Source organism: Siphateles boraxobius, unplaced genomic scaffold (genome assembly GCF_051911475.1).
Source record: "Siphateles boraxobius isolate OS27281-9 unplaced genomic scaffold, OSU_SipBor_1 226, whole genome shotgun sequence".
Lineage (NCBI taxonomy): Eukaryota > Metazoa > Chordata > Actinopteri > Cypriniformes > Leuciscidae > Siphateles > Siphateles boraxobius.
In genome coordinates this window covers 240,375-259,789 of record NW_027508840.1, presented here as the reverse complement: position 1 = coordinate 259,789, position 19,415 = coordinate 240,375, and the positions used below count along the sequence as shown (strand labels likewise).

Here is a 19,415-nt window from a genome sequence, read left to right as displayed (position 1 = left end):
AAAGTACAATAGTGAAAATCTATCCATTAGAGAAGAAGTCCGACAGTCGACACGTCATAAATATAGATATAACACACAGGGAAAATGTGTAACGGACACTTTCTGCATATGCAATAATGGAATATGTTTTTGTTTCTTAATATAAAGTTAACTTTGTTCAAATATATCATGTCTTTCCATTTAATAAAGGAAATAAATCACAAAAGTGTGCAATTAAGGTTATAATTACCCCCCCCCCTTAAAACGCAGAGAGGGTTTAATTATAGACAATTATGATGTGATCATCTTTGTGTTTAACCAAGACTAATATTGTAGGAGGAAATGTAAAGGTGAGGGTTACAGCTTTCAAAAATGGGGAATTTTGTAATTTGAGCCATTAGATGTTTATTTTACAGATATCAGATTAACTTATTTGGTTGGGAGGGCCTTAATTCAACAATAAATAGAGAATAATTTCTGAGCAGAATATTATTCAACTAGACCTTCTTCAGACTGCTGGTTCGTATCAATATTCATATCTATGTTTAATAGAACATTTTTGGTTTGAAATGTTTTGACGGAATAATATTTCTCAAATTAATAATATATTGGATAAACAATAAATATAGCAATTGTTTATAAATGAATATTAATAATGCTATTTGTTGTTTGTATAAAAACTTAATATTTTGTTTAAAGGCAGATTTAAAAGCTGAATTGTGAAGGTCTTCTGTGAGGTTGATACATTGACAGATTCCAGGTGAGTTGAATGTTTACACACTCTCTACACCGGTAACATTATAATTGGTTTATAATGAAACTAATGGGTTCCAATTATAATTGGAATCCATTAGTTTTCTTATTATTATTTTTCCCTAATGCGAGTCAATGGCAGCCATATGAACCGTAAGTAGGAAAATTATGAAATTTGGCACACTTGTAGTGATGGTAAAGTAAAGTAATTTGACAAACTTTGGATTGTCCAGGACAAACTCTATAGCGCCACCACCAGTTCAAAAATTTTACAATGAAATTACATTGAACTTTTGAACCATTTGATCTAGAAAAATAAAAGGTAGTACACCTGATTCCTCTTATGATGCTGATCACATTAAACATCTTGCATCAAGACTCCACAAATTACAGTAGCAGCCATTTTGAAAAGTACAGGATTAAGTTTTTTCGCTACTCCTTAAAATTGTCCAATTTTGTCCAAAATCTGATAAGATGACTGAACAGGTTTTTATTTATTTATATTTGTTTAGAAGTTATGTTTAACAAGGTCGACCTAAATGGCATTACATAACACTGATCATTTAATACTTTCCAACACTCTAAAATTATCTTATGTCTGATTGTAGATTTCATTACAGTACATCAGTTTCTCAAAACAAAACTAATTTAAGGAATCTGAAAGGAGGAAGTTCATTATTTGTACAGCGATGATTTATGCACAACAAAATATCAATACAAATCCAAAAGAAAGAAACATTTAGTCATCAACGTACAGCAGACCAACAGACAGCATTGTACATTTGTTCAAGGTTTGTGAAAAAGAAAAATAATTATTTTGATAAGTAATGTTAAATAAAGAAAAGTTAACAGTCGGCAATAAAAAAAATGAAATAATCAAACTACAAGTAATAACACAAATAAATACAATAGAATAAAGATACAGATTAAACAAACAAGTTTTTCAGGTCTTACAGTAGTATTCAGGTACAAAATACCATAATGTGTAAATGAAATATAGATTAATCCTTATTAAAGGATCCTTATTTTTTATGGTTTTAGTTAACTATATTAACATTGTTGTAAACTTTTATTAAATTGGCTTAGTATTATGGGTGTAGAAGATAAAAATAAAATAAAAATAGAGCAAACTACGCAAAGGCATTTAAAATCCAAGGGATGTAGGCAGGTTAGTCACATTACACTCACGTTACGTCATGAGGTTCTTCTATTCTATTTTATAATTACAATAGCAATATAAATTTTTCTTTGTTTAAGTGTGGATCAGAAACTGAAGATGATTCCTTCATATGCTGATATGAGATGTGTATGTCTTATATCAGGATGGCCATACGTGTGGTTTTGTTTCTAACACTTTTTACTGGGCTGTGCGTCACTGATTCCCAAGGTACGTTTAGAATAATACAAGTAAAAATGCCTGGATTTAAAAATCTGTAATCATTGTGTATCATTACATATTAATCAGATTCATTTATTAAAATTATAGGATGAAATATGGTAATCGAAAATCTGTGATTTATGTATTTATGAAGTCTCTGTGATATAATTTGTTGTTGTATTTATTAATGTGTGTATAACTGTTATTATTTTATTTACAGTAATGGACACACCATCGTGCTCTTGTGTTTCAAGTGAGTGCTCTTCATTAATTTGTATGTTGTCAGTAACACATAGTTTATTATATTATTACTGAACATTTGGTAACCAATAAAGGATAATGTCTACATCATCAAGACAGTTGTTATCGCAAAATAACCCATGACTAGCCACAAATAAATAATTTTGGACACAAAATAGGCTATTGATTTGAGTTTAAATATTTTATTAGCTCACTTGTAATAAATGCAAATCTTCCGTGACGAAAAATATTCCTAGCAAGACAAACGAACAAATTCAAACAAGACAAACATTTAAGAAATAATGTAGCCTATGTATACCAAATTAATAATTACATGGACATATTGATTTGAGATTAAACTGTTTTAATTTGTTACCGATTTATTATCTTGAGTCCATTACGGAGTTTAAAAAATAACCATTCAGGCAACAAGACGAACACTAGAGGTCTTCATGGGTCCACTTGGGTCCGAAAACTCGAGGTCTGGCCTGAGCGGGTTCGGGTCCAATACTTCGAGTGCCTCAAACACGGGTCGGGCTCTATGGAAGTAAAATAATGACAAATGTTTTTGAAACAAAAAAGCTTGTTGAATTGCACTTCTTGAAAAAATATGCATTTCATTTGCATTTTAATGCATTGTATTTTTAGGGCTTGCATTTTTATGGGTTGAAATTCAACAAGGTAGTATATATTTCAATTCAAAACATTTCACACACGTTTTCATTATTACAAATTCAATAATCCATATTCACCTTTCACTTCGATCGATCGGATATGCCAGATCGGTTAGCGCAATTACCTATTATGTCCACTAGGTGTCAGCCTACCCTCACTCGAGTTCATTGCAGGCATTGCATCAGCCGAAGCGCCGCCGGTTGCGTTGTGATCAAGCAGCAACCTCGCTGGGTGCATTTCTTATTTGTGCATCCTCGCTTCCTTTCCTCGCGTCTCAGCTCCACCCCCTGTAGGATACGAGGGAAGGCTGCAAGGAAAGAAAACGATAACGGAGGAATCGAATTAAAGCTTTTTTATACATTGGAATACTTGATCACTCGAGCGTCACTTCACAGCGTCATCAGCAGCGCTCAAAGGATCTGCCCTCATGTTGTTGAAGTTTGTTTATTTAAGAATTTCATAAGAAATAACAATAAAGCAAGATACTTTGTTGAAATATTTGAGATATGTAGTTTATATAAACTGCAAAGGTAAAGAATAAATTAAAATGATTGTGATTGATGTGACGGGGGAGGAGAATTTATACGTGCGTCACGTTTAGTCGATAAAACTCTTCCGCATAGGATACACCTGTGTATCCTCGCTCATAACTCCTCAGGAAACCTCCTCACTCCTCGATCCTCGCCTCCTCGCGGTGCAATTAGAGAATGGAGATGTCCTTCAAGATGGCTGAGCTCGATCGGTTTCCGGGTCATAGGATGGAGGACAGAGGAACGAGGAGATGAGGAGGGATATTGAGAAGCACCCCAGGTCTCACTCTTGAATCACCCGCGGCGCTACCGCCACCCATTTTAGGTCCGGGCCCGCCCATTTTGACCCAGGCCTATAGTGAGTAGTGAGTGATTTTCATTCTAGCAGTTCATCCAATAAGCAGCCCGAGGAAAGCTTTGAGTGAAAGCTTCTCAACCAATCAGCGGCTTCTACCCCACGTGTGACTTAAGGGGGTCGCACACCGGACTTTTTTTCTGCTTATTTTAACTGGCCCATCCAGTTTCCTGGAGGCCCACCTACAATCAAATTCATGGCACTGCTAGTGCTTGAAACCAACACGGAAGTGAATTAAACTGCAATTCATCGCCTGGACGTTTGAGGCTGGCAGCAAAAGTGAGTCAAATCTGTATCTCCCCCATGTTAAAATGCCCAACTTTACAGCAGAAAAAAATATGTTTACAGCCTGGTGTATTAAGTGGTTTTGGTCTATACAGCAAATTTTGCCCTTCATGACAACTGTGAGGGGGGTGAATTTTTTTATAACTCATCCGTTTAAATTATATTAAGCCTTAAAATGCTGCATAATCAGGGGCAGGGCCACTTGCGTGACAGGTGGATTGCCGCTGATGTCTAGCCGTTTGTCTGCTCTCTGTTAGCGTCACGTCACCTCAGCTGATTCCAGCTGCTGAACTTGTCATCTCTGCCGTGTTTGTACTTTTTTCGGGATTATTTCATAAAATTTAATACACGCCTTATACCTTCACCCATGCCGTTGGATTTCGTCGTTGTCGAGTATCGAAAGAACAACCCGCGCTGTTTTTCAGTTGTTTTCCTCTGTGAACATGCACTCATGGATGTCTGACAATTTTGTTGCTTTTTGGAGTTCAGATTTAAAAACGTCTAAGATATAGAGACCACACTCGTTCTGCGGTGCCGTTGATATTACGGAAGTATAATATAGTATATATATAATATATATAATATAGACTATATTATGCTTATTTAACTTTTTAGTGTTAAATAAAAAGTACCGTCAGATTAAATCCTGTGCGTGTCAGTGCTTTCTCTCCGTCCCTTAAATTAGCGTGAATTTTTATTGCATTACTTGAACTTCTTCTCTTGAAAGATCGCGCCGGTGTATGTGGCTTGCCGTCTGACGTCTCTGCTTCTCTGTGCTATATGTGTGTTTTTATCTGTATCAAACTGCTACTCGCTTCTGGTTTATGATCGCCAGTTACTTCTGGATATTCGAGACTCTTTTGTGGCCACATTTAACCCAGAGTCAAAAAGCTCTGTGGCTGGATCACAATCCTGCTCTCCAAACTCTACCTGGGATATTCCAGAATATCTGCACAGTTGGCCTAATGGGGTTCCCCGCAGAAAGCGCCGCAGGAGACGCGGCAAGCGCGGAGGGGTTGCTGTCAAACTGAAACTGACGCTACTCGCCTGCCGCGCGTCCAGCTTCGTCTCCATGACGACGTGGAATCTAGGCGTTGGCCGATGTGCTGGTTGGCGTTTGATCGATCCACCTGTTCGCTGGCTTCGGACCATTCTCCCGGATTCTACTTCGACGATCCCCTGCTACCCTCCTATCCGTGTTCGTCGTGGTGGAGCTACTCTAGAGAATCATCGTTTTTTGAATAGAGTCCTCTCTCCCGCGATCTCTGACTCGGTATCACCTTCCAGGATGGCTCTGATTAATGCTCGGTCGCTAGTCAACAAGACGTTCATTTTAAATGACTTTTTCACTACCCACGCACTGGATTTTATGTGCATCACAGAAACTTGGATGAAGGTTGGTGATTTAAGTCCTTTTGCTGAGTTGATTCCGGAAGGCTGCACATTCTTTAACTCTCCCCGCTCTTCTGGACGCGGAGGTGGTCTAGCGGTAATTTTAAAAAACCGTTTTAGTAGCTACTGTCACTCTGTCCCGTCTACATTCTACAGTAGCTTTGAAGTACAGCTGTTGCGACTGGAATTTGACGATCCTATTTTGTTAGCGCTGGTGTATCGCCCCCCTCACTTAGTGAAAGATTTTATAAGTGAATTTACTGCTTTTATGGGCGAATGTGTAACTAATTACAGCAATATTCTTTTATTAGGGGATTTTAATATTCATGTGTGCTGTCAGTCAAAGCCTCTAACAATGGAGTTTTTAAATCTCATTGACTCATTTAACATGGTTCAGTGGGTGAAAGATCCCACACATATTCATGGACATACTCTGGACCTGGTACTCTCTCATGGCGTTTGCATTACTGATGTTCAGGTTTTTAACACTCTGATCTCTGATCACATGCCTGTACTGTTTTCTATGTCCCTTCCTCCTACAAGATCGCACATTTCATCTATTGCACAATGGACTCGTTCCTTTTCTCCCTGTTTCCAAGAGGAATTCACTAACTCTTTTAATGAGGTGTCTCTGTCCCTGGAGTCACCCTTACCCGACTTGGATGCTGAAGAACATCTTAGTCTGTTTAATACTGTATGCTCTGAGGTTTTAAATACCACTGCTCCTTTAAAAGCTAAGAAGTCAAAACCTAAGACTGAACCATGGCTCAATGATACCATCCGTTCTCTGAGACGAACGTGTAGAAGAGCAGAACGTAAATGGAAAAGTGATAAGCTACAAATCTCTTATGAAATGCTGAAAAACTCCCTTTTTTTCCTTTTCAGAAAGCTATGATATCTGCTAAGTCTAAGTATTTTTCTAATTTAATTTTAAAAAATCATCATAGTTCAAAAGCCTTGTTTTCTGTGTTAAAGTCTGCTCTCAATCCTCCTATAGTTGTGATTTCAAATCCTTCAGTATCATTATGTGAAGGTTTCTCAAGGTTTTTCTGTGAGAAGATCACCTCTCTAAGATCTCAGTTGCAATCATCTGCTAATGTCTCACATGAACTGAGTTGTTCTTCACCCATATGGAGTGTGTTTGACCCTGTTTCTCTTCTATCTCTCAGAGAAATTGTTGATCATTTGAAACCTTCCTTCTGCTCTCTTGATGTTCTCTCTCCGCGTATCTTGAAACAAACTTTGGATTCGGTTGGAACATGTTTGGTGTCTCTAATGAATAAATTCTTGAGCACAGGGACTATCCCTGATACACTAAAACAAGCTACTGTTACACCTTTGCTCAAGAAACCTTCACTTGATGTTAGGGATTTTAATAACTTTCGACCTATTTCTACCCTTCCTTTTATTACAAAAGCATTGGAGAAAACGGTTCTGAATCAACTCCAATCTCATCTTAGCGCAAATCAAATTCTTGAAACTTTCCAGTCTGGTTTTAAGCCTCTGCACAGCACAGAGTCTGCTCTTTTAAGGGTTTCTAATGATATACTGTTAGCAACCGATGCTGGTGACTCTGTGATCCTAATACTGTTAGACTTAACCTCGGCCTTTGATACAGTTGATCATAAAACTCTATTATCCCGACTAGAATGCTCTGTGGGCATCCAGGGAACTGTCCTCAGCTGGTTTAGATCTTATCTAACAAATAGAAGTTTCTCTGTTAAACTGGGTAATTTTTCTTCCTCGCCAGCTCAACTCTCTTGTGGAGTGCCGCAGGGGTCTATTCTTGCACCCATTCTTTTTTCCATATATTTACTTCCTCTGGGCTCCATTTTCAGAAAGCATGGCGTATCATTTCACTGCTATGCAGATGATACACAAATTTATTTCCCTCTGAAACGCAACAAAGATACTGCACTAAAATGTCTTTTTGCATGCATAGAGGAAGTAAAAATTTGGTTTTCTCAAAACTTCTTATTTATGAATGAATCCAAGACCGAGGTTATAGTCTTTGGCCCCCATGACAACTATAATAGCAGCAACATTGATCTGGACTATCTTGATCCAAAGTCATCTTGCATTAAGAACCTAGGTGTTCTCTGGGATCAAAACCTGAAATTTGAAAAACAAATCAATGCGGTGATTAGTTCTTGCTTTTTTCAGTTACGTCTTCTCTCTAAAATTAAATCCTCCCTTTCTGAGAAAACACTAGAGATTGCAATCCATGCGCTCATTACATCGCGGTTGGACTATTGCAACTCTCTCTACTTCGGCATACCCAAACAGTCTATTGCGCGTCTCCAATTAGTACAGAACGCTGCTGCAAAGTTCCTCAAAAGAAAACGCAAATTTGATCATGTTTCACCTATCTTAAAATCTCTGCATTGGCTACCTGTGCATTTTAGAATCGAGTTTAAAATTCTTTTATTTGTTTTTAAATCCGTAAATAATCTGGCACCGAGCTATTTGTCTGAGCTACTCTGTCCACACAACCCCACACGAAACCTGAGGTCTGGTGATCAGCGACTTCTGTCTGTCCCCAGATCTAGGTTAAAGAATAGAGGGGACAGAGCCTTTGCTGTTGCTGGCCCTAGGCTGTGGAACAGCCTTCCGGTTTACATCAGAGCTGCTCAATCTGTAACTGTTTTTAAATCCTCTCTTAAAACCTATTTTTTTTCTTTAGCTTTTAATTCATTGTGAGCTTCTGTCATGATTGTGTGGTTTGTCTTTGTTCTTTATCTTGTGTATTGTTCAGCACTTTGGTCAGCCCTGTTTGCTGTTTTTAAATGTGCTATATAAATAAATACAAACTTGAAACTTGAAACTTGAACTTCTTAGATAATATCTATCAGAATTTAAAATGGACTGAATAAAGCTCTCTACGAACTTGACGTGCGATGCCGCGCTGACTGACATGTATGCGCATGAATCACTCTCACACACACGCTCAGAGCAAATATTGTAAGTTACTGCATGATAATACATTTTTATCTAGCAGAATAATAATGCATCACAATACACATAGTCTCACGTTTAGTTATGTCTTTTAACTATTATAGTATTTCGAAGGGTAAAAACATGAACTTTAACTATTGGCTTTAGGCCTACTTCTTCAAGTCAGCTGTCACTTTAGCGCGAGGCCAGTAGCACATTAGCTCCTTAGCCTGAGCAAACTCGATCACGTCGAGCTGGGTGGGCGTAGTTTCAGCATCCAGGCACCTCAACTCCACCCAAAACCCGCCTTTTTGCCCATTTTCGTTTATCCGGGAGTGAAGCGCGGTGACGCGCTGCCAAGATGGCGACGGCCGACTCCTCCCACTTTAGGCTTCAAAAACGCTCTTCAGAAACCTATGGGTGACGTCATGGACACTACATCAATATTTTTTTACAGTCTATGGTTGTGAGGCAATTTCTAGAGGCTTCGGTCAGGTGTGGACAGTTAGCGCTTGGTTCCTGATAATTTGCCTGTTCTAATGATTTACTGGGTGGATTTAGTAGGTGTTTAGTAATATCGTCAATGACGATATAACCACACTGTTATATACCTACATGCATATTGTGTAGATTGCAACCTGAAAGTAATCCCTGTATCAGTGGGGATTTCTTTAAGACTGCAAGGGAAGCTCGGCTTCCCCTATAATGTCAAAAAATTAAAAGTCAAATATGTACTATTGTGTTAAAAAAAATTTGACTAAAAATGCATTACAACACGTTAATCTCGAAGACGAGTTAGTTTAGAATCAGTAATCACGCTTGCACACTGTCTACGAAACTTTCGTCCGTAATAAATAAATTCGGATCGGGTTTGATTTCCTGCGTTTTTCGCATCCACAGCCGGCATTTTGAGAGGTTTTTTGACAATTCAGAGCCACTGTACAAGCGAACGACAAAATCCAGAATGGCGTACGTCTGACAAGTTGATAGCCTTCGCAGCACAAAGTACTGTATGAAAAACAAAATGCGGATCACAAAGACACTGAATATAAAGTATCTAAACTAAGTATATCTAGAATATAAACTATCGTGGTCTTCTTTTTAATATGTGGCCCCAGTATCGCTAGCAAAGCATCAAACTGTTCCACTGACATTCTGAGGTAAATTTTGAATCTCTCTGTATAATTTCGCAACTCCTTGATAAGGAGCTGAAACTCTCTTTCCTCTCGGCGCAATCTCAGGATTGGATGGATCATGGACCCAATATTTCCTCTTTCTTTTTCTCTTTTTAAGAGAGGGAAACAAGATCATCCTCACTGCTTGACGAATCCATTTTGTATTTTTGGGGATTTTTTTCCGCAAAGGTGTAATAAATACGCATCGGACTCAGTGTGCAAGGTTTCTGTGCGTGACAAATTTTTAGGCTGAAGAACACGAAAAAACGCATAGGAAAATTTCGGACTCAGTGTGCTATGGCCTTAACTGTTAGTCGAAAGACAAATTGCTGAAACCTATTTCTTGGTATTTGCTTGCCGAAATTGCTAGCCAATTTTCATCATACATTTCACACAATTATACACCACAATCATTGTTTGAGTTTAACAAACAAGCATGTTACGTTTTGTGATTACTGTCCTTTACTACAAGCATGGCAAGTTTTATCATTACTGTCCCTTACTATACACCGGGGCGTGTAGTAAAGGACAGTAATCATAAACTTAGTTTGTCTCACGTCCCATTAAATCACATGGCGGGGCGGGGTTTATGACCTATACTAGGATCCGTCACCAGGGGGCGATCGAGCTGCTTCGGCTTCACTTTTCATTGCTTGTGCGGCATGCTTGGTATGGGGTCACGATAAATAGGCCTATACTCTTTATTCTGTAGCCTATGTAGGATTACAAATTTTATTTAAATGTTTAATTTAGATTTCCATGATGAGACCAGGAAATCTCTGCAAACGGTAGGGGCTCCCAGCGGGATATACCTGACTTTCGCGTCTCAGTACGAGAAGGCCATGCCTTTCCTGTTCTCGTGTCTCACCGGGTGAAACTCATGCTGAGCAAGTTTGAACACCTGCTATTTTATTACTGAGACCGTTTGTCTTGGAGTTCTTGTCTCGGTATGAGAAGTCCTGCACCGTCCTTTTCTCGTGGCTCATGCTGAGCAAGTTCCAAAACCTGTATACTTCATTTACATTTGCTTTGTTTCAGAGAGTCTCCACCTATATGTAATCCCTCCCCCTTGAAATGTATATAAACTGCAATGTTAAGTTCCCTTAGTTAGACTTGACTTGGGTAGATTTTGGACGAAGCAGACTACAGCAAATAAAGAATGCTGCTTAAAAGATACCCCCAAGTCTCCTGGTCTTCGCTTCTGAGTTTTTCTACACTTTAGAAGAAGAAGGTTTACAACACCCACATGGCTGTAAAACATCCTAAAATGTCTTGGCACACATGAACAAAAGCAGCTGATAACAAACACTTTGACACGGAAGAACGTGAAATTATCAACTGAACTATTAAAACACATTTCTTGTAAATGTGCTGGATGAGGCTGATGAGAGCTTGTGTTTATTGTCGATGAGACTCTCTCCAGCTCAGAACGAGGAGAGAACCCAGCGCACATTTCACTGAAGTCTTCGCAAGCATATTGATCAATGCATTTGAAACACGGCTGCAAATTCAGTTCACATTTCCATATTTTGCATCCACAACATGTGACAATTCAGAGGCTTAAAAATATAACGCATATTCCAAAGATGCTGCTCTTAGATACCGATTAACATGTCTAATGGTGTGATCAAGTCATGTTGTAAAGATCGTATTTACGAGTTGAGCGCACATGAACGCCACAATGTCGTATACCAGTGGGAAGCTCGGGGTTTTCCTTAAGTTCCATCTTTACTATGGTGTTCCATTTGTGCCAAAAATGAGTCGACTGCTTTGTGGTTTGCACTATACATTTGTCCTTGACAACAATAATTGCCTAGTTGTTCAGATAAATTATATATTGATGTGTATGCTCTCTGTTTATGTCATCTTGCTCTGTCGTCTGGTTCCGTCATCTATCTAGACGTCGTCTATATTTTTAAAAATATATTTTTTGTGTTCAGCAGAAGAGAGAAACTCATACGGGTTTGGAAAAATTTGAGGGTATGTATGACAAAATCAGTATCGCTGCTGGCCATTTTGGTGCCCTAAGCATAATTCCTTTATGATGCCCCACCCCTCACTGAGAAGAAAAAACGTTTATTTTTGCCAGTTTAACTTTAACTTTTTAACGTGCAATCCAACGGACCACTGAGGCGGCGGCGGCACCATTGTTACTTTCTAGAGCAATTAAATACTCTTGTTCCGCCTGTTTTGTTATATACATCCCTAAAAAGTGCCTGATAATATTTCTATACTGAAATAATATCGGCATTATAATTATTATGACTATGATATGATGACTTATTTTTGATGCGCGATGCGCGTGGTGGGAGCGGCGGCGCTGGACAAAATTAAAAATTTTGGGTGAACTATCCCTTTAAAACGACGGAACCAGATGACAGAAAGAGTGTGTTGTGTGTGCTATACAGTGTTGCTGCTGACGACGGACATTATCTGGAGATAATCATTTGGATTACATATAGCATTATTTTTCCCATTATATTGGGAATATACTTTAGCACATAAAAGAAAAAAGCTATTGTTTGTTATTTTATGTTATACAGGGAATCTTGCTCTTGGAGCCACAGCTGTCCAGTCTTCCACATACGGTCAAGAAGGAGCTCAAAAGGCTGTCGATGGCAATCTAGGATTATGCACTCATACTAATTTCGACAGAGAGCCCTGGTGGAGAGTTGACTTAGGGGAAGTCTATCGGGTAACCAGGGTCAGTATCACTAATCGTAAAGATTGTTGTGCAGAGAGGATAAATGGAGCTCAGATCCGTATCGGCAACTGCCTGGAAAATAATGGCAACAATAATGAGCTGTAAGTATTGTCTGTCGCTCTCTTAATACTTCCACAAGTGGTTAGAAAATGAGTAAATAAGATAACATTACTTTTAATAAATCCTTTTAATATAAAAACTTACGTTTGACAAAAGTATATTTAACATGAATCATGACATTTTGTTTCACACCTCTCTATTTCTCTATGACTCTGTGTCTTCACAGGGCTGTGACTGTTGATTCCATCCCAGCTGGAGTCACAAAAACATTTGAGTTTAAGCCTATTAATGGACGATATGTCAACATTTTTATTCCTGGGCGCAATGAATATCTCACACTGTGTCAAGTCGAGGTGTTTGTAGGTGAGGGACTGAGAGAAAAGACTGTGATAGAATTTGTTTATGTTCTTATTAAGGTGTGTGTAACTGTTATTATTTTATTAACAGAAAAGAACCCACCAACGTACACGTGTGTTCCAAGTGAGTGTTCTTCATTACTTTCAATGTTGTCAGTAACACATAATATAATATTCTTACTGAACATTTGATAACCAATAAGGGATAATGTGAATAAACACAGTTGTTATCGCAAAGTAAACCCTGAAAGGCTGATCAGGACCCCGTATTATCACATGGCTACTAACCACAAATAAATAATTGGACACAAAATATTAATTTGAGTGGAAATAAGTATTAGCAAGTATTAACAAGTATTAGCTCACTTTTAATAAACGCAAAGCTTCCATGAGGAATTTTTTCCCCCCTAGCAAGACAAACAAACAAGTTCAAACAAGACAAACATTTGGGATAATGTACAGTCATGTACAACAAATTAATAATTACATGGACATATTGACTTGATGAAACAGTTTTAAATTCTTGCCGGTTTATTATCTTAGAATCTGTTACAGTGTACAAAAACAATAATTTGGGCAACAGGACGAACACTAGAGTACTCTTAATACAAAAAATACTTCAATAAAATCATAATATTTCAATATAATCAATAACTATAACAGAGACTACGTTTACATGCAGCCAATAACCCGTTCAAGTCACGCACGGCCATGTATACACCGGCAAAAACCCGAATATGCTCGGTACCTGGGGTACCCCTTTTCTAACCCGAATTTTTGGTCATTTAAACGCGTATCGGCATATCCCCATAGTGATTCGTGTTCTGTGCATGTTCTATTCGCAAGGAATCTTGGTCTTTTGTGTAGAGGAACTTCTCGGCGCATACAAAAACCTGCGTGCAGTAACAGTTATACCGGAAGTAAGCATGGCGAGACGCAGCACAGCATACTTTTGGAGCGAGGTCAGTACCAGCATCAAAGCGCAAACAAATGCGATCGCTATCTGCCCCGAACTATTCATTATCCGCGTGCTGCTGCTGTTGTTGATGTCTTTGGATACAGGAAGAAGAATCGGAAATGACGCATATTGCGTCTTAAGGTTGTCTGTACATCCAGACGCTAACCGTGCGTCGCCGTTTACATCAGGATATTGCAATTCCATGTATACAGGAGTAACTCTCTCTGCTCACGTATGTAAACGGGTTATTCCTAATGTTTCAGAGACCCGAATAGTGACCTTAACCCGACCATAACCCGAAAATGGGCTGCATGTAAACGTAGTCAGACACACAACTGACACAAGTTGTGTTTGAATGAAACGAGAGAGAGCAGGTCCACATTGTGATACAAGAAACATTAAAGAAAGGCCGGCTCCAGAAACCCGGATGAGTGTGTGTTATACAGCGTTGCTGTTGATGATGTCATTATCTGTAAATATCAGACCTCAGAATGTCACGACTGACCAATCAGATTCAAGTATTCTAGAGAGCCGTGTAATAATCATTTGGATTACATAGCTTAGCATTATTTTGCCCATTATATTGAGAGTATAATAAGTAAAACGAAAAACAAATTAGTTTATTATTTTATGTTAAACAGGGAATCTTGCTCTTGGAGCCACAGCTGTCCAGTCTTCCATATTCAATCAAGGAGGAGCTCAAAAGGCTGTCGATGGCAACAGGAATCCACTATTCAGTCAGGGATCCTGCAGTCACACTAATGCGGACAGAGACCCCTGGTGGAGAGTTGACTTGGGGGAAGTCTACGAGGTAACCAGGGTTAGCATCACTAATATTGCAGATTGTTGTGCAACAAGGATAACTGGTGCTCAGATCCGTATCGGCAACAGCCTGGAAAATAACGGCAACAATAATGAGCTGTAAGTATTGTCTCTCTTTAATACTTACACAAATGGTTAGAAAATGAATAAATAGATAACATTACTTTGAATAAATCCTTTCAATACATATTTCTCTTTGACAGAAGTATATTTAAAATGCTCCTTGCCGTTTTAATACGCCCCTCTCTATTTCTCTATTACTCTGTGTCTTCACAGGGCTGAAGCTGTTGTGTCCATGTCACTTGGAGAGACAAAAACATTTAAGTTTATGTCAATTAAGGGGCGATATGTTAACATTATTATTCCTGGGCGCAATGAATATCTCGTACTGTGTGAGGTTGAGGTGTTTTCAGGTGAGTGATAAAAGGAGAGAGAGTGTAAGACATTTGTACTATTTATACTATGTGTACATTGCCTTAGTAATGGTTTTCTGATTTTATTGCCAGATTAAATGGAATGAGAGGATGTTACACCACAGTCCACTGATCCTACAAGCAAAACACCAAACGTCCTGGTTGCGTATGCAACCCACCGTTCCCTGAAGGAGGGAACGGAGGACGTAGTCGACGGTCGACTGAATTGGGATATCGCTAGAGAGCCTGTCTTCTTCGAGTACTATTGAACGAGCCAATGTAATTGGCGTGCGTGATTCGCATCACACACTCCGCCCCCGCGGCGCGGGTATAAATACGGAAGTGGATGCACGCACTAGTTGCTTTTCGCTGAGGAGCCGAGAGTAACCCGGGGTCAGCGGTGGTCCAGCGGTAGTGGCAAGGGGACTACGTCCTCCGTTCCCTCCTTCAGGGAACGGTGGGTTGCATACGCAACCAGGACGTTCCCTTTCAGTCGAGAACGTCAGACGTAGTCGACGGTCGACTGAATTGGGATCACCCATTGAACACGCCACTAACGCTGCCACCTTCCAGTGCCTAAACCAAAGCCTCCTGATGCCCCCGCAAACTTAAGGCGGGGAAGGACAGGGCTTAGGCCAGGGAAGTCACTGCTGTTCCTACAGGACCACTGGGAAAGCGTTCCCCGTACGTTGGAAGGAAGGGACGCTGCGGAAGCCACATCCAACCCAGAGGGAGGTAATGTGGAGAATACACATATGAACTGGGCGGAAACCGGGCAGTCTAACATATGGAATGTCACTGGGGTGGCTCCAGCCTAAGACGGGGGGAGACACACCGGACAGTGACGGCAGAGAGACTCTGCCGAGGGAAGACACGGGCTCACCGCAGGGAGCCGTATCGTGGAAGAATACACATATGGGGTCACCGAAGGGACCGCAACATATGGACCCAGCCTAACACAGGTTCCACACTGCTTACGAGTGGTAGGCCTAACACCAGACGTTCCGCACGTCCAACGTCGGAGGGGTGTGGAGGAACTCAACAGGGTTCAATTTTAAGGGAACTCAACTGGAGTAGAAAGGCGCACGTATCCAGTCCATAGGAGGGGAATGGCGCAGCAAGCCGACACTTGAACCGGGCTCACGGTGAAACTGGCTTCATGAGAAGGGAGCCCACGGGAAGCAGCGGTTCAACTAGGTGTCGTCCAGCCCCCAACTCTAGAATCTGTTTAGCAAAGTATATCGTCAACGGCCAGGCGGAGCACTTTACACTCATCATAGAGGAGCTCAACACCTAAGTGGACATGTTGCATCTCGGATCTTTGCCGAAATGAAGGCAAGCACTAAGTGCAACTTCGCATGGAAACAGCCTTCCCTCTCTGCTGAATTCCAACAGATACTTGAAGAGCTGGTCTGAGGTCTATGACTTGCATTCTGTACACGTCCAAGCGAACGGACAGAGAAGCCAGGGCTGGATCTGCCTCCTCCAGGGCAGCGCTTGCAGGCTCACCACCTGCTCCTATTACGGGAGAGGTAGGAACCTTGGGCACAATCCGAGCCGGGGTCTCAGCTTGTGAGAGTTAGCCGGCCCAGACTCCAGGCACAATACGTTGACCGAAAGCGAGCAAGTCCCTACCCTCTAGTAGAGACCACGCGAGCAGGAGAACTGATATAACAGAATTTTTAACTCACTGCCTGCAGTGGCTCAGGGGCGGTCTCTGCAGTGCAGTCGCACCAGGGACAAGGCCCAAGAGGATAAAGAGGGACACAAGGATTTACAAGACCTTGCTCCTCAGGAACCTGACGATCAGAACGTGCTTCTGCATACTTCTGCAACACGATGAGCGTCGTTTAAACACCGAGGCAACATCATTTTGAGGGTGAAGGAAAACAGCCTACTGCAACCCATTTTGCAGGAAAGAGAGCACTGAAGTGATCGAAAGCTTTCAGGATCTCCTCTGGAGAGAAGACGCACTCAACGACTAGGTTCCACTTCTAAAGGCGTAAGCACGCTACCCAATTCTAGGGGGTGCTCGCAGAAGTGATGGTAACTATCACATGTTCTTGTGATAGCCACCTGAACCTCCGCGTTCAGATGTAAGACCACCCGGAATCTCCGGGGGAAGAACGCGTGTGCCATCGTGCCCCGTCCCCGAAAGAGTTCTCAGGGGAAGTCAGGAAGGCTGTTGAAGGGAACCAGGTCTAGTTGGGCCAATAAGGGGCAACTATGAAGACCTGTTCCTCTCCTGACTTGGCACGTAGGTGCAAGCGACGGGCGCAAAAGACAGGAGCATTGCTCAACACAACATGTGAAGATCACTGGGCTTCAGGAGCATTTTCTGCTCAGCACTTGGGTGTGACAAGTTCACTGAGCTTCAGGAGCATTCCTGCTCAACACCTGAGTGTGATAAACTCACCGAGCTTCAGGAGCATTTCTGCTCAACACTTGAGTACGAAGAACCTCACTGAGCGACAGGAGCATTTCTGCTCAGCACTTGAGTGTGACAAGTTCACTGAACTTCAGGAGCATTCCTGCTCAACACCTGAGTGTGATAAACTCACTGAGTTTCAGGAGCATTTCTGCTCAACACTTGAGTGCGAAGAATTTCACTGAACGACAGGAGCATTTCTGCTCAGCACTTGAGTGTGACAAGTTCACTGAGCTTTAGGAGCATTACTGCTCAACACCTGAGTGTGATAAACTCACTGAGCTTCAGGAGCATTTCTGCTCAACACTTGAGTGCGAGGAACTTCACTGAGCACCAGGAGCATTTCTGCTCAGCACTGCGTGTGATGAATTCACTGAGCTACCTGTGATGGACTCACTGAGCTACAGGAGCATTGCTGCTCAACACCTGAGTGCGATGAACTTCACTGAGTTTCAGGAGCAATTCTGCTCAACATGAAGAGTGATGATTTCACTGACTTGCAGGCGCAAGGCGACCATGAGTCGCAGTCAGTTTTAGAAGGCTCACTGGGGTTAAACGCATTTCTGCGGGCCCCTGGGGCAGCTGAGTCCCAGTGTTTGTCCAAGGGTAGTCCGCTCGGTTTACCCAAACACTGGCGGAAAAATAAAACCGGGGGGGCAATGGAATGGTCATGACCCAGCCGGACCCAGGGGATGGAGTCTCCACTTGCCCTGGCTATAACTGTCGTGAGGCTCGATGGCGGCACGATTGAGTAAGCGGGAGGAGTGGAACAAGGCGCCCTCAGAAGCGTCTGACTCCAAGGAGGAGGTGACGGGTGAGTTTGTGACATGCAGGGGAAGCTTGCGCAACGGTCGCAATGTCTAACAACTCGAGGCACGAATGCCCGTGTAGTCGGGGGTCGCCCAGGCCCCCGTTAAAACACGCCCTTTGTACATGGCCCCTCTGTTGAAGAGGGTTTGGCAGCAGACCGGGATGAACTATAGTCACACAGGGTGAGCTGCTCTGCCACGGTCACCTCGGGACTCGATCGTGAAGCTAGCGCTGAAGCGGTCACATATGGAGGGAGCCAAAGGCTGCGACTACCATATACCCCAGGAGCCTCTGAAAGTTCTTTCAGTGGGACCCTTTCTCACTTCAACACCAGCTGAACACATTCTCATTGGAGAGACATGTTGGACCGAGTACCTCTCCAAAACTAGAAAAGAGATACTCAGCCCGTGGGCGAGATTACTCTCTTCCAGTTGACCTGAAGACCCAACGGGCTCTGGAGCACTCGAGGGGAAGGACACTGTACTGATACTCCACCCTTAGACGCAACACACAGGATGGCCTGCGGTGCGGGAGGTAGAGGTCTGAAGCACCTGTCTTTCAGGTCAAAGCTGCAGACCAATCTTGGGCCAAGATGGTCACGACCCACCCCCTAGTAGCACGAAGAACGAGTTTACAACTGGCCTTCGTACCGGCTGGAGGAGCGGCTATATCAAATCCTTCGCCAGCAGGATAAGATAAGCACGCACAAGTCAGGAGCACTGCTCAACACTCGGTGTGATGAATATCACTGAATTTTCAGGAGCACGTCTGCTCAACACCTAATGTGATGACTATCACTGACTTGAGCGGGGTAGCCGAGCCTGAGGTGGGGCAGCAAAGTAGAGAGAGTGGTGTTAGTGTGCTGTGCAACACTTACCTGTCTCCACAAGCGGCAGGGGGCGCGTGAGAAGGCGGATGACCGGGTCCTCGAACGCACCAAGCTGCCTGCTGGCGACCAAGGGGGAGCTGAGGGGTGTAAGGCTATACAGGGTCACACCCGCCAGACTGGCCCTCTTGGGACCCAGGAACAGATGAAATTGCTCTCTCTTTGAAGTGTGGGTACCGCTTGCTCCGCTTTTTTTTTTTTTTTTTTAGGGAGCCAGCGGCGGAACAGACACACACACAAACAAAGGCTCCACCCGGCCCTCACCCGGGGGGAGGGAGTGAT

General features: G+C 41.9%; 2 protein-coding genes across 2 annotated transcripts in view; one reads left to right on the top strand and one right to left on the bottom strand.

Annotated features, from left to right (window-relative positions):
- ncdn (neurochondrin) overlaps positions 1–19,415 on the bottom strand; it is a 219,944-nt gene that overhangs the window by 37,170 nt on the left and 163,359 nt on the right. The window lies entirely within an intron of this gene.
- LOC143747552 (uncharacterized) lies at positions 389–15,167 on the top strand. The gene is made up of 10 exons (XM_077240375.1): positions 389–498; positions 679–739; positions 2,055–2,119; positions 2,331–2,363; positions 12,240–12,501; positions 12,687–12,823; positions 12,908–12,940; positions 14,416–14,695; positions 14,873–15,009; positions 15,103–15,167. The coding sequence occupies exons 3-10, from the start codon at positions 2,056–2,058 to the stop codon at positions 15,105–15,107; spliced, it is 951 nt and encodes a 316-aa protein (XP_077096490.1). The 5' UTR covers positions 389–498; positions 679–739; position 2,055; the 3' UTR covers positions 15,108–15,167.

Excerpts from the sequence above, each read along its gene's own strand:
- LOC143747552 (XM_077240375.1), top strand. The coding sequence starts at position 2,056 with ATGGCCATACGTGTGGTTTTGTTTCTAACACTTTTTACTGGGCTGTGC. Across the intron at positions 12,502-12,686 it reads AATGGCAACAATAATGAGCT|GGCTGTGACTGTTGATTCCA; the intron begins GTAAGTATTGTC and ends GTGTCTTCACAG. Across the intron at positions 12,941-14,415 it reads AACGTACACGTGTGTTCCAA|GGAATCTTGCTCTTGGAGCC; the intron begins GTGAGTGTTCTT and ends TATGTTAAACAG.